Source organism: Grammomys surdaster, unplaced genomic scaffold (genome assembly GCF_004785775.1).
Source record: "Grammomys surdaster isolate TR1022 unplaced genomic scaffold, NIH_TR_1.0 62, whole genome shotgun sequence".
In the NCBI taxonomy this organism is placed as follows: Eukaryota; Metazoa; Chordata; class Mammalia; order Rodentia; family Muridae; genus Grammomys; species Grammomys surdaster.
In genome coordinates, this window is record NW_021604564.1 from 20,153,170 (window position 1) to 20,168,544 (window position 15,375).

A 15,375-nucleotide genomic window follows, 5' to 3' on the forward strand; every position below is an offset into this window, starting at 1 on the left:
ATCAGTGAAGACCAACAGGGTCTACAGGAACAAATTGAACATTTGAAAAATTGGCTACTTTGTTAGGGCACAGTGAGCGCACTGCGGAGAAAGGATAGAATTCACAATATGTGGATCAAGAACAACTGCATGTCGGCAACCACTTGGCCCATATCCTACACTGCAAATAAACTCGAAATGGACCCAAAACTATAAGACTTCTAGACAAAGACTGGGCTAGATGAAGATTTATTATATATTATTCTGAATCAAGAATACATAACTGAACAAAACCGAAACTGGGTTTTATAAAAGTTGAAACTCTTACTCCATGTTACTAAGGTTAAAGGATGGAGATTAATGTGAGAATGCTTACCTATCATGTGAGGGTCCCTGAGTTCATTCTCCAGCATAAAAGAAAAGACAGTACTTAAGATAGTCTCAAGAGAATACATAGACAACCCTAAAACTGGAGTGAGGAAAGTCTATCAAAAAGTACAGCTGATAAAGAAATGGTATCTGGAATATATATATATATATATATATACATATATATATATATATATATATATATATATATATATATATATCAATGTTAAAAATCAAACAATCTTATTTTTATTTGGCAAAAAGCCTAGGGCTGGCAGTTTTCAAAGAAAACATACAAATGTAACTAAGCACACGGAGAAATGTTGAGCATTACTATTGATTTACGTTACATGTATTACAATACATGGAAAACTTAAAAACAGCTGACAGTATCTGTGCTTGTCAAGGAAGGGAATGAACATGGTCCAAGTATGGATGCAGTTTGTGATCTCATAAGTGACTGTGAAGTGGGAATGGAAGAGTATTGTAAGTGGTAGATTTGTTACTGTCTTGATGTGTTGACTAAACGAGTTTAACATATGCTGAAACTTTTCAAATGGTACACTTTGCACATGTGCATTCACTGTACTGGAAAAAAAAACCCTCAGTAAAACTATAGAAAACAAAAGGCCCCATTAAAAGAACAAATGTCTAAGGCAGAGGATGGACATACAGACAGGAAGTATGCATGAAAGTAGAGCAACAGCTGGTCTGAACATGATAGCAAGGTGTTAACACGATCGTATCTTAACTGTTAACAATACCCGATTAGGGTTGTGAAGTAGACTGTGGTCTCAAGAGATGGATGAGGTTAGCAGAGAATCAATTCTAAGGCGTTCCAAGGGATTCCAAATATATAAGTCAGAGACAAAGATAACCTGATCTAATCATAGTAAACGCTCAAGAGAGAGACAGTGGTTTTAAGAAGCCAGGGTGTGCCACCCACACTGAAGAAAATACAGTAGGAATAAAATGTCTGGCTAGTAATGTATGATTCTCTTTCTTCTTAAATGTATAGCATGTCTCCAATATGGCAGCACCAAGACGCGTCGGTGCTCTTAGGTGCTGTGATAAGCAGTGTGTAGAGCTCCTGCTGATCTCTATTCACAGTAGACTTACCTTTGCATTCCAGGCTAAGACGTTTAATTAACTTCAATATAGCATCATAATTAGGGCAGGAAGACCTGCCGTATTCTGAGGCTGTTTCAGATGACTGAGTTAAGTCACCAGAATCTTCCATAGCAGGCAGATTTTCTTTTTGTCCTTTAAAATAAGTCATACCAATTCAAAGTGTACTTTAATATTTTTTACCACATGCTATCCAAACAGAAGAGGCAAATGGCAATCATTTTATATAATTGGAGCTATGAGGATTTCTGAAAAGAACTGATGTTTCATCAGAAGGAAAGTATCCATGGACCAATGTTACTCAGTTTTATTATAAAAGTTAAATGACTTCACATAACAGAATCTGTATTTTCACCTTATCTTTTATAATGTACCTTTTAATATTACTGTATTAGTATATATTAGTGGTACAAAATAAAAGGGTTCATTATGACATCCCATACATGCTTATATATTTTGATCATATCCATCTACTTTATACTTTTAAAAATGATTTATGCATTCATGTATTTTACATATACAAGTGCTCACTCTTCATGCAGACCAGAAGAAATTAGATCCCATTACAGATGGCTGTGTGCTACCTCGTGGTTGCTCAGGACCTCTGGAAGAACAGTCAAGTGATCTCACCATGAGCCAGCTCTCCAACCCCCACTCTATACCCCTTTATCCCCTCTCCCATTTCCTCTTTCCTTTCCACATCCCTGGAAACTTCTGTTTATTTTTAAAATGTGTCATTTTGCATCTTATAATGTTTTAATGAAATATGATTTTGCTTATTTTTATAGCAGCTTACATCTCTGCCCTTAGTGTCACTCCTTGGGATTCCAAACCATAAAGTCCTTCTAAGACAGATAATAAATCTGAAAACCACAGAAGAGTGTCTGTACCTGTTGTCATCTGTGCATAAAATAATCACATTTTTTATTTATCAGGTTCATAAAGCTTACAAATACAAGTCATTTCATACAAAAGTGATTTTGTTATTTGTCCCAGAGATAACAAACTATTAAAAAACAATGCCACAGTGACATACTTGTCATGGAAAGGGACATTAAGGGACAAAAGCTATGATTACTAATAATATAACAATTAAATTTAGATCAAACTTCAGTCTAAGCAAGAGGAAAACAGTTACTGTGTTAAATAAACATACACCAGGTATTGTTATTGCCACTTTTTATAAAATAAGTTTTTATGAGAATTAAACTTAATTTGGAAAAATATTACTCAAATCCTTATTTAGGGGAAACCTTTTTTAATTGATAGGCATTAGCTTCCTTGGGACCTACTATGTAATTACTATGTGTTATTCTAAGCACTGGGCATGTGTTGAATTCATTTCAGTCCTCACAGAATTGTGAGGTACGTTACACATTAGTTATATTATGTTATATATCCCTGTCAATCAATGTAAAAAAATAATAATTTAAAAAAAAAGCCTGAATCACTTACCCAAGCCATTCAGCTGATCAGTGGCTAAACTCAGAAATCGCCACCCAGTGATTCTGATTCCACAGCATGTGTTGTGAATGTAGTATCTCCAGTTGTGTTTAAATATTATACTGGCAGATGAATCCATATTATCACTCATATCTTATTAAAATAGATAACTTCTGAATCTTGTAAATATTTGTGTATGTGTTGTGCACACACGTGTGTGTATATGCATCTTTCACCTGTATGTAGCCTAGTCACATAAAGCCACCACATTAAGCCGGGAACCCGACCTAGCTCCCGGGGAAGAGCAACAAGTGCTGTTAACCACCATACCGTTCTCTAGCCCCTTTAATTATTTTTAAATTTTACGTGTGTATGTGTGCCACATGCATGCTTGGTGGCCGGGGGAGATCATAAGAGGGCATTGTGTCCACTCGAACTGGAGTTACAGGAAGTTGCAAACTGACATGAGAATGCTGGGAACCACTCCCCGCCCCCGGGTCTCATGTGCTCCTAACTGGTAACCTTACTGCACCTGCTACCTTTTTTGAAAAGTCAGTTTCTTGAACTGAGAGTGCACCATTTGTCTGGCTTTAGTCCTGGGAATCCTCCTGCCTATGTCTTCTAATGTTGGGCTTTTATGAGTCCTGTGGACACAATCTCAGGTCTAATGTTGGCAAGCACTTTGCCCACTGAGTAATATCCTCACCCCCAAATCTTGAAAATATTTTGAAAAATAAAATGACAATAAACATAGGTAATCTGTGGAAGCTCACTGTTTTTCCCCCAAAGGAAATTCCTCAATTGACATGTATTTAGCTGCTGACTCACGAATCTACAAACACGCATCGTACAAGCTAAGTTAGCGATGCTGTCGGTGCTTTGGATCTCATGGTCTATGATTGACTATACTTTACCTTTTGTAAACAACCGTCCCTTTCCCTGGAATCTAAACAATGGTTCAACTGATACACTTAGATTTTGGAGTAACTTGCAAAATCACAACTTTGGATTCAGATCAGCGAACTTAACAAGTTTTTCTAAGATCGTACGTATATCAGCCCTTATTTCTCACCTCTTCACCGAAAATACAAAACCTCACAGTGGTCCATGTCCTCTTTCCAGGAGGGTTCAACCGTCCTGTGGTGGCCTCGTGGGGATTATGGCTAGGCGCAGAGGCCTCTGGGAGTCCTGAGCAGCACCTGGTCTGTGGTCTTTGGTAGTTGTTGCACTCTGTGTTGCAAGAGGATCAAAGGTAGCAAGTTTGTTAAAAATTCTTCAGTATTTTTCTTGTTAGTACAAATATTTACTGCATGGGAATATTATTTCTATATTTACTTGAGCATTGTGGATAAATTGTTGAATTTTTAAAAAAGTACCAAGTGGCATGCTTATCTCTTTGCTAGTTTCTTAATGTGATTTTTAACAAATACAATATAATTGAAATAATTCCGTATATTAGCAGATTATAATGGTAGCAATCTAAAAATCAGCAAAAAAAGAATACAGAAACGTAAAAACAAGGAACTGGAACAATATACATTCTGAATAAACAGTAGGTCTTAAAGAAAGCAGGGAGAAAGTTTTTTTTTTTTAATTCTAGAATTAAATGAGAAAGAAAACAGAAGTAGATACAGAAAAGTCAGTTCTACGTGAAAAGCTCATAGCTATGTTCACCCATATGGAAAAAAAATCAAAGGAATCTCTAGTAACTTAAAATACCTCCAGGTCTTAGAAACACAAGACAACCCTTAAAAGGTGAAAGGAAGAGAGTCGGGTGTTTAGGACTAGCCTCTTCTTGATTACATGGTGATTTTAAAGCTAACCTGACCAGCATGAGAGGCTGTAGGGAAAGCAACAGTAAGACAAAAGGAGCGTAAGGAAAACAAAACAAAACAAAAGTAGTAGAAAGAAAGTAGTGAAGATTAGGGCAGAGATGAAGGAAGTGGAGGTGGAGAGAACAGTATCAAAGCGTCAATGAAACATAGTTTCTGTTCTTTGACGCAAACAAGATGGAGAAATGCTTTATCTAACAAACCAAAGGAGAGAAAAAAGATCTGTTAATAAAATTAGATGTGGAAACATTGACTCCACAATAGATACTAATGAAATCCAGAGTTTTGTTTTTATTTGTTTGTTTGTTTGGTTTTTTTATTTTGTTTTCTTTTTAGCTTGATATAAGCTAGAGTTGTTTGAGAAGAGAGAATTGAGAAAAAGCCTTCAAAAGATAGGTCTGTAATAAAACTTGTGGTGCATTTTCTTAAATAGTGATTGATGTGGGCTCATGGGGGCTGGTGCTAGTCAAGGGGTTGTGATCCTGGATTGTGTAAGAAAGCAGACGGAGCAAGCCAGTAAGCAGTGTTCCTTCATGGCCTCTGCATTAGCTCCAGCCTGGAGGTGCCTGCCTTAACTTACTGTCCTGACTTCCCTGAAAGATGGACTACAAGATAAAAGTTGAAATAAGCCCCCTTCTCCCAAGTTGTTTTGTGTCATGACATTTTATCAGAGCAATAAACACTGAGACATTTAGTCTCTTTAAAATATATAATATCTCTAAAATGCAAAAATCTCTCTTCTGTGATACAAAATGTATTAGTGCTATATAGTAAATTGTTTCCTTCATTAAATTTATTCTGATTTTGATTATTATAGTTACTCTTAATTGAAAGCATTTTTCATATGTGTTTTGATCAGTTTCCCTTCCCTAGTTCCTCCCAGATCATCTTTCTACACACCCAACTTCATGTTCCTTTTCTCTCTATTTAAAACAAACAGAACCAAGAAACACATACATAGAGAAAGCCACAAACAGAAATCAAAACAAACAAGAGAAAGACCAGAAAAATAACAACAAAAGCCCAAAAAAAGCTCTATGAGGCAAAAAAAAGTTGACAGAAGTACTGTTGAGTTTATTTTTGATGGCCAACTACTCTTGAGCATGGGGTCTACCAAAAAAGTGTGACTAATACATCCAGTGAGAATTCATTGGAGAAAACTGATTTATTTTTTCCTCACAAGTACATATCTATTGCTTATAGTTTCTTGAGTAGGAGTGGGAGCCTATGTCTGCTTCCTTCTCTCACTGCTGGGATTTCATCTCGTGGGCTGCTACAATCTTTTCAAATATATATATATGACACACATAATGCTGTGTGTGTGTGTGTGTGTATCATGTTATATCTGTAAGACACTGTTTTTTAAGAACCATCACCTCTTGCCTACAGATAATTGGATAGAGGCGTTTTTCTCAATTGAGGTTCTTCTTCCCAGATAACTCTAGCTTATGTCAAGTAAAAAAAAAAAAAAAAAACAAAACTGTTATAGGGTCTGCGTAAATCCAGCCTAACTCAAACAAACAGTAGGTCAATGCAGATGACAAAAATTTATTGTAATCAAGCCACTACTGATTGATTAAGGCTGCCGAATAGACTGCAACACTGAGCCAGAATTTCACAGAATATTTGAGCTTAAGATATAATAAAAATCTGTGCCAAGTTATTGTTACATTTTTTCTACCAATCAGGATAAGAGTTGATTCCTGAGCCTGGGAATATGAACTTAGTTTAACCCTACCAGCAAGATGGAGTTGCCTTTGAGATGGCTGGACTCAGACAACTGTCTCCTTACACGTTGTCCCTGCGATAGCTGGTCTCAGGCAACTCTGTTTCTAAACAACAGAACCGTTCAGCTTTTGGGTAGTTTCTCCTTATGATTAAATCGATTCTTGAAACAAAATGGCAGTATGTAGAACAAATTTCTTAGGCTTGTTCCCAACAAAACTAATAAAAAATAAAAATGAATAGAAAAACTAATCATAACAGAAAGGAACACTACCAAACACATTTTGTAAAACCAGTTTTACCCTGATACTAAAATTGAATGAAATATCAACAACAACAACACCCCTATACATCGTTACTCCTGATGAACAGACATACAAAGATTTCAGTATCTTCCTACAAGGTCCAGGTAATATCATGGAAGATGAAGTGGGAAGGCTGTGTGAGCCGGAGGGTGGAGACCAGGCTATAGAATCTCTTTTCTGGTGTGCCATGGCTGTTGCAGTCACAAAAAGAGAGCAGTTGTGGCTACCTTCTCAAGAAAGCGATTCACAAAATGAGGCCCCATCCCTTTCTGAGGAGATTTTAAGAGTTAAATGTTTACTGGGGGAGGGGCAAAACTTCTTTTGGAGACATAGCCACTTGTAGTAAATTTTTGTGAAACCAATCCTATTTATATTTAGTGAGGGAAACAACCACACAAAAGACCTAAGGTAGACAAGAGGATAGGCAAGAAAAGTAAAGGGCCACTGAGAGTGGGACCAGAGAGGGGGAGTGAGGGCAAGTTGTATCATAGTACATTATATATGCATGTATGAAATTGTCAAAGATAAAAATAAAAGATAGAAAACAAATTAAGCATAAAATGTTCAAAAACCTAAATTCAACAACACACTAAAAAATCCATACACTATGACCAACTTACTTTCATTCCAGAGATACAGACAGTTCAAAATATACAAATCAACTGCAGAGGTTCCTCAATCATCTGAATAGCTACAGAAAAGGACTTTGGAAAATAGCAACATCTCTTTATCAGTCTTGAAGAAAATAGCAAAGAAACGTAACGTCATAACTGCTATCTACAGGAGACATGTTGCAAATATTGTGTTAAATGAGGGAATACTGAGCTCATCTCCTTTAAAACCCGGAACAAGTGAGAGATACATTCTTTCGACTCTCAGTCAGCAAAATGCTGACATTTTACCGAGATCAGGGGAATGGCATTAAAGGGAGACAAATAGAAAAAAAATTAAATGACCTCTTCTTGTAGAAAATGTGATCCTATACTTAAAAAGTCTTAAGGAATCCAGTAGAACTTTCTTAAGTCTGCTAAGCACTTTTAGCAAAGAAGCAGGATACAAAGCTAATATAAGGAACCAGTGAATTCCTTATTTTAAAAAGCCTTTTTACTTACTGATAATTTCATACATTATATTTTGATCACATTCTTTCTCTTCCTCCAACTCCTCCCAGATACACCCTACCACCGTACTGTACCCAATTTCATGTTCTTTCTCTCTTAAACTCACAGATAACCCACAAAACCATGGAGTCTGATTTGTGTTGGCCGGCTACTCCTGAGCATGGGGCCTGTTGTGGGGTGTGTATGACTTTTTACTATCAAAACTCTGAAGACCTCTGACTTCCTGTCTCAGAGCAGCCATAGACTGCAAATAGCTTCTTCGTGCCCACTTCCCTCTCCCTGTGCTGTGGTTTTGTCTGGTTTAAGCTTGTACAGGTCTTGTGCCTGCTGTCTCAATGTATGTGCATTCCTCTGTGCATCAGTCCTGGCAGCTGTTCACCACCTCTGGCTCCTACAGTCTTTCCACTGCCTCTTATGAGTAGATCCCTGTGCCCTGAGGGGAGGGGTTTGAGAAAGACATTGTATTCAGGGCTGAGGGCTCCAAAGTCCCTCAATCTTTACATGTTGTCCAGTTCTGCATCTCTTTACCAATTACTATCTCTGTAAGATGGCATCTTTTCTTCGTTAGTAACATAGTCTTGTTTGGTAGCACCTTCCAGAACTATAAGCACTAGCCGGGAGAGGTGAAGTTTCCAGGTGAACACTAGTTAGACTCCCTATGTTCTATAAGTATGTGGTATCTTCAGCAATAAGATCTTACCACCAGGTTGTAGAATGGAAACAATAGCATTGGCAATGCCCTGTGATGTTTAGGGATGTTATTTGGTAGCATATGATGTCTAGTTAGGGTATTGACTCCCATTATAAGTTGATTTTCTTTAAACTCTTTAATTTTGCCTTTGGTAAATTGTTGGCTATAGGGTTTTTTGTACATAGACTCTATTATGTTTAAACATGTTCTTTATATTGCCGGCTCATGTCTGTCATGGGGATACTTTGGACTTAATCAAATGCTATTTCTTAATCAGTTAAGATAATTATGTGATTTTTGTTCCTAAGTTTACCTGAATGCTATATTACATTTATTGATTTGCATTTGTTCAACAAAATTCATGTCCCTCATATGGAACCAATTTTATTGTGGCGTATAATTGTCTTAGTGTGTTCTTCAATTTGGTTTGTAAATACTTTGTTGAAAATTTTGTATCTAAGACCATTAAGGAAGTTAGTCCATATTTCCCCCTCCTTTCCTCTTGCTCTTCTCCCCCCTCCACAGATCTCTGTCCCCCACCCCCACCGCCCCGCCAAACATACCTCTCTCCTTATCAAGGTTTGGAATCAGGGTTCAGTGTAATACTAACTTTGTAGAATGACTTGGTAGTAATATTTGCCTTTATATTTTGTGGAACAGTTTGTAGAGTATTGATGATGTTTTTCTTAAAAGTTCTAGATGAATTCTGATGAGTAAATATAACACATTTTCAATACCCATTTGTCAGTTGAAAGACAACGACACCGTTTCTATTTCTTAACTATTGTGAGCACAAAAGCAATGAATGCAGATGAGCAGGTATCTCTAGACCTTCAGTGGACCAGAAGTCCTTCAGTGTGTACTCAAGAGTGGTGTGCCTGGCTCCTACAGTGAATCTATTTTTAGCTTTTTGAAGCACCTTCACAGTAATTTCCATAGTAGCTGCACCAGTCTGTGTTCCCTTGCAGAGATTAAGTCTTCCCCTTTCCCCACATCTATTCCAGAACTTGTTGTTCATTGTTTTTTCCTCAGCTATTTTTGACTGGAATGAGATGAAATCTCCAACAAGTTTTAATTTGTATTTTCCTGTTAGGTAAAGATGTTGAACATTTAAAAAAGCATTTCTTGGCCATTTATATTTCATGTTTTGAGAACTTCCTGTTTAGCTCTATACACCATTTTTTAGTTTGGCTGTTCATTTGTTGTTATTTGATTTTTAAATTCTTTATATATTATAGATATTAATCCTCTGTATAACTGGTAAATAGTTTTCCTTGTTCTACAGGTTGCCTCTTTATTCCAGTGTTTGATGAGGTCTCATTTATTGATTGTTGGTCTTAATGTCTCTGGTACCATAATCTCATTTGGAAAGTCCATTCCTGTGTCAGTGAGTTCAAATATTTTATCTACTCTCTCTTCTATCTGACTGTTGTGTCTTACGTTGAAACCCTGGATCCATATGGAGTTAATTTTATTCACAGCAAGAGATGAACAGTGAGTTTCATTCATTCTTCTACATGTAGTTATCAAGTTTGACCAGCACCATTTGTGGGAGATTCTGTCTTTTCTCTAACGTGTCTTGTTGGCTTCTTGCTCAAAATTAGTTTACTGCAGAGTCTGGGAATGGGGGTTTTCTGTGAGTCCTCATTTCTATTCTACTGGACAATGAATCTGTTTCTATACCAGTACCGTGCTGTTTTCATAACTATAGCTCTGTAATATATCCTATAGCCAAAGTACTAGGTACTGGGTACTTGGTGATACCTCCAACAGTTTTTTGTTTGTTTGATTTTCAGGATCATTTTGGCTATCCTGGGTCTTCTGTATTTCCATATGAAATTTAAATTGTTTCTTAATTTCTATGAATAATTGCATTAGAATTTTTATGGGAATTGTGTTTAACCTGAAGATTAAGTTTGGTAGGACAACTATTTTAACAGTATCCTGCCAATCTGTGAGCATTTTCATCTTCTGATAGCTTCTTCAATTTCTTTTCCAGTGTCTTAGAGTTTTCACTGGACAAGTATTTCAGTTATTTTCTGAGGGGGGGGGGAGTTCATGTTTCTGGAGTGATGGCACCTAGGCTTTGAAGTAGTCTTTTGTAAATAATCAGAGCTTTGTGGGGTTGCCCTTCCTATGGGAGCTTCAGAGCCTTTGCATGACCTCAGTCTTGCTGAGGCTGAGAAATGCTCAGGAAATGGTTCTTTCAGACAACTCCTAGACCAGACCTTTTGTTGAACAATAAATCTGTTTCTATGTAGAAAGAAGTTTTGGCATGTGGAAATTGACTTGCTAAAAGGCTTTTTGTGTAACAATGAGTACAAGTTTCTGCAAGATTGCTCTGGGTTCAGTCCTCAAAGGCTACTTCTATTCACCAACAAGATATGATCCAAATTAATAAAATTAGAGATGAAATGACAGACATTACAATGGGCACTAAGGACATTTAGAGAATCATAAGAATATGTGTAAAAAAGAAATCTGTATTCTACCAAACTGGAAAATCTAAAAGAAGTAGATGCATTTCCAGATATATACAACCTACCAAAGCTAAAGAAGATAAAACGGGACTTGGAACAATGATTCAACAGCTGTGCATACTGGCAGAGGACGCAGGTTCAATTCCCAGCAGCCAGCAGAATAATGGATCTTGTTTTTCATCCATTCTGTAAGTCTGTGCCTTTTTATTGGGGAATTGAGTCCACTGATATTGAGATATATTAATGACCAGTGATTGTTAATTCCTGTTATTTTGATGTTGGTGGTATTAGTGGAGACAGTGTATGTGTTCGTGAGCACGCTTGCACACGTGTGTGCACACTTCCCTTGTTTTTGCTATTATGGAATTACTTATTTCCTGTGTTTTCTTGGATATAGTTATCCTTCTTGGGTTGGATTTTTCCTTCTAGCATTTTCTGTATGGTGAATTTGTGAATAGAAATGGTTTAAATTTGGATCTGTCTTGAAATATATTGTTTTCTCCATCTATGGTTATTGAGCATTTTGCTGTATATTGTAGTCTAGGTTGGCATCTGTAGGCTTTTTTTAGAGGTTTCCCTTCTAGCTTGTAGAGTTTCTGTTGAGAAGACAAGTGTAATTCTGATAAGTCTGCCTTTGTGCGTTACCTGGCCTTTTTCCCTTGCGGATTTTAATATTTTCTTTGTTCTGTAGGGTTTGTGTTTGTACTATTATCTAGTGGGAGAATCTTCTGGTTCAGTTTAATTAGTGTTCTATAGGATTCTTATGTGTTTATAGGCATCTCTTTCTTTAGGTTGGGAAAGATTTCTTCTGTGATTTTGTTGAAAATATTTTCTGGTCCTTGGAGTTGAGAATCCTCACCTTCTTCTATTCCTATTATTCTTAAATTAGGTCTTTTCATGGTATCCCAGATTTTCTGTATGTTTTGTATCAAAAATTTTTTAGATTTAACATTTTCTTTGACTGGTGTATCAGTTTCTTCTACTGTATCATCTAAGCCTGATATTCTCTCTTCTATCTCCTGTATTCTATTGGTGATGCTTGCTTCTGTTGTTCCTGTTCTCTTCCCTAGGTTTTCCACCCCCAGGATTCCCTTAGTTTGTGTTTTCTTTATTGCTTTATTTCCATTTTCAAGTTTTGGACCATTTTATTTATATCCTTCAACTCTTTAACTGTATTTTCCTGTATTTCCTTAAGGGATTTTTCTGTTTCTTCTTTAAAGGCCTCTGCCTGTTTGGTTATATTTTCCTGTATTGCTTTAGGGATTTATACATTTCCCCTTTAGAAGCCTCTATCATCTTTATAAGATTGGATTTAATATCATTTTCTTATGTTTATATTGTGTTAAAATATTCAGGGCTTGCTGTAGTAGGGTAGCTGTGCTTTGGAGGTGTCATATTGCCCTAGCTTTTGTTGATTGTTCTTTCTAGGGACTTTAGCCACCTGGATGGCTTTGGTCCCTGGATGTTCCTGTTGTAGTAGGTATTGAAAAGGACTTAACCTTAATGGTCCTTGTGTGGCAGGCCTCTGATGGGTATCCTTGAGTTGTATGGTTCCAGAGCAGCAGGCCCGTGTGGTCTGATGAAGGTGGGCAGAGAGGTGGGATGATAATGGAGGTCCATCGGGGACAGCAGATTGCTCAGGGCCTCTTTGTGATTTTTTTAATGTAGGCACTTGGATCTTTATATTTTCCTCCTAGGATTGCTTTTAATATTTATCAGTAGTTATGTTACACATTTTCACTTTCATTTTGTTCTAGAAATTTTAAATTTTCTTTTTTTGTTTTGTTTTTTTGCTTGACCAATTCATCATTCAATAATGAGCTGTTTAATTTTCATGAGTTGGTGTACTCACTAGACCTTTGTTTTCTGTTGACTTTAAGTTTTATTGCATTATGATCAGATAGGAAACAGAATTATTTAAAATTTTCTGGATTTTTTTAAAGATTGGCTTTGTGTCCCAGGATGTGACTTGTTTTAGAGACACTCTCATGGGCTCCCATGTATGTGAGTGAAATATTCTGTACATATCTGTTAGATCCATCTGATGAATGATATCATTTAATTATGATATTTCTCTATGTTTTGTTCAGATGATCTGCCCATTGGAACAAATGGGAATTGGAATTGCTCAGTATTAATGTGTTGATATTAATGTCTTTAATGAATACGGTTGCACCAGGATGCATGCTTAGGATTTCAATGTCTTCTTGTTTAATTTCCTACTGATTAGAATATGTGTCCTTTATCTCCTCTGGTAAGTTTTGTTTTTGAGTCTCTTTTCTCAGTATTGGGATAGCAATGTCTACTTGCTTCCTTCTTTACACCCTTTCACTTTAAGTGGCGCCTATACCTTTAAATGTAATTTTTCTTGTAGACAAAAGAAAAATAGATTTTATTTATTAACCCACTCAACTAGATTGTATATTTAGATTAGCGAGTTAAGGCCATTAATATTGAAATTGTTGAGAGACATTTATTGATTGCTGTCATTTTTTTCTATTTTTGTTTTCAGTCATATTTTGTGTTTCAGTGATTACAGTTTCATTTTTATTCTTTCTACATTCTCTTAGCTATACTTATTTCTCTCTTTAGTGCTAAGTTTTCCAGTATTCTCTGTAGTGGCAGTTTGGTTGACATGAATTCTTCGATCGTGTTTACGTCATGGAAAGTTTTTCTTTCTTTTTCAACTATGGGGTACTTTCTGCTGGATACTGTAGTCTAGGTTGTCATCTGTGGTCTTCCAAATTTGGAGTGTATTGCTCTAGGTTCTGACTTTTACAGTTCTTATTGAGAAATTGGTTGTTGTTCTAATGTTTTTTTCTTTATATCTGTCTCTCATTTTTCTCTTGCATCTTTCAATACTCTTTCTTTGGTTAGTATATTTAGTGTTTTAACTGTGATATACATGGAAAGTTTATTTGCTTCTTGTATCTGTTCGGATATGTCTTTCCTTCATTTGGTGAAGTCTTTTCTATGGTCTTGTTAAAGACCTGATCTACAACATTGTTCTAGGATTTTTCTCCTTTATGTATGCATATAACTAGAAGACTTAGTCTTTAATGGTGCTCCATAGTTCTTCCTTTCATGTATTTTAATTTTTTATATTCTTTGCTTGTGTAGTATATGTTCTCTAGTTTAGTTTTGATTCCTCATATGCTATTGTCTACTTCATCCATTCTATCCATAACATTTTCCTCTGAATGTCCTGTGTTGTGTTTTTCACTTTCATCTTCACTTCAGCTTGAATCCTTTCCCGTATTTCTTTCTCTCTATCGAATTCAGCTTTCACATCCAAGATTTTCTTCATATTCTAATTTGGTTGTATATTTGTGTTTTCCTCCCATTATTCTGGCATTTATTGCTATTCTCTCAAGTTCATTGAGATGTTTGTGTCTTCTTAACTACTTGAATTCTTTAATGTTGATCATCGTGAGTTGAAGTTTATGATTAAGAGAAGTTGCGCCGGGCGGTGGTGGCGCACGCCTTTAGTCCCAGCACTTGGGAGGCAGAGGCAGGTGGATTTCTTAGTTCAAGAGTTCGAGGCTAGCCTGGTCTACAGAGTGAGTTCCAGGACAGCCAGGACTACACAGAGAAACCCTATCTCGAAAAAGCCAAAAAAAAAAAAAAAAAGAGAGAAGTTGCCTTTCTGTGAGATAATATGATTAGATAGGTAATTATACAGGCAAGCTCCCATAGAGGATTTTGAGTTAGACATAACCTGTTGGTGAATGAGTTCTGGAAGTTCTTATAAAGCATCATCAATTGTATTCTATTCTATTCAATATTTCTGTAAACTATTCAATTTCTGTTTAAAAGCTGTCAAGTTTCAATCTAAGACAATGAAAAAATTCCTGAACATGTTCTGATAGAATGAGGCAATTCTTACAACCACCCTCAAAAGATTGTGTGCATTTTTAAAAGTCCAATGGATAAGATTTGATATGTGTGTGGTGGTAATGAGGGATAGTTTGCAGACAGCGTGGATATTAATACAGAATCGATGACCACCAGTGATTTAGCCATCCCTGACTTGGAATTCTCCTGCGGAGTTTTATCAGTGAGACAAGTAGAACTATCTGAGTTTCTCTAACTACACAGAGAGTGAAATAATTTTTGTCATTGACATCATGAAAAAGAACTTGAGGTCCATGTCTCTCCCAGGAAGCGATATGAGTCCCATCTCTACTCTGTGTAATAACATATTCTGCTACACAAAATTCCAGCTCTAACAGAATAGGAAGAATTGGTTATTATTCTTGAGATTGATAATGATTCCTAGAATCAAACACTTGATACCATGAA

General features: G+C 36.4%; 1 protein-coding gene across 1 annotated transcript in view; it reads right to left on the reverse strand.

Annotated features, from left to right (window-relative positions):
* The window catches only part of LOC114616755 (ankyrin repeat domain-containing protein 26-like), a 32,445-nt gene extending 30,857 nt beyond the window's left edge, over positions 1–1,588 (reverse strand). The window contains exon 1 of the mRNA XM_028762202.1: positions 1,468–1,588. Within this exon, the coding sequence (XP_028618035.1) occupies positions 1,468–1,588 (121 nt within the window). The remainder of the gene's footprint in view (positions 1–1,467) is intronic.
* Between the last annotated feature and the right edge of the window lie 13,787 nt (positions 1,589–15,375).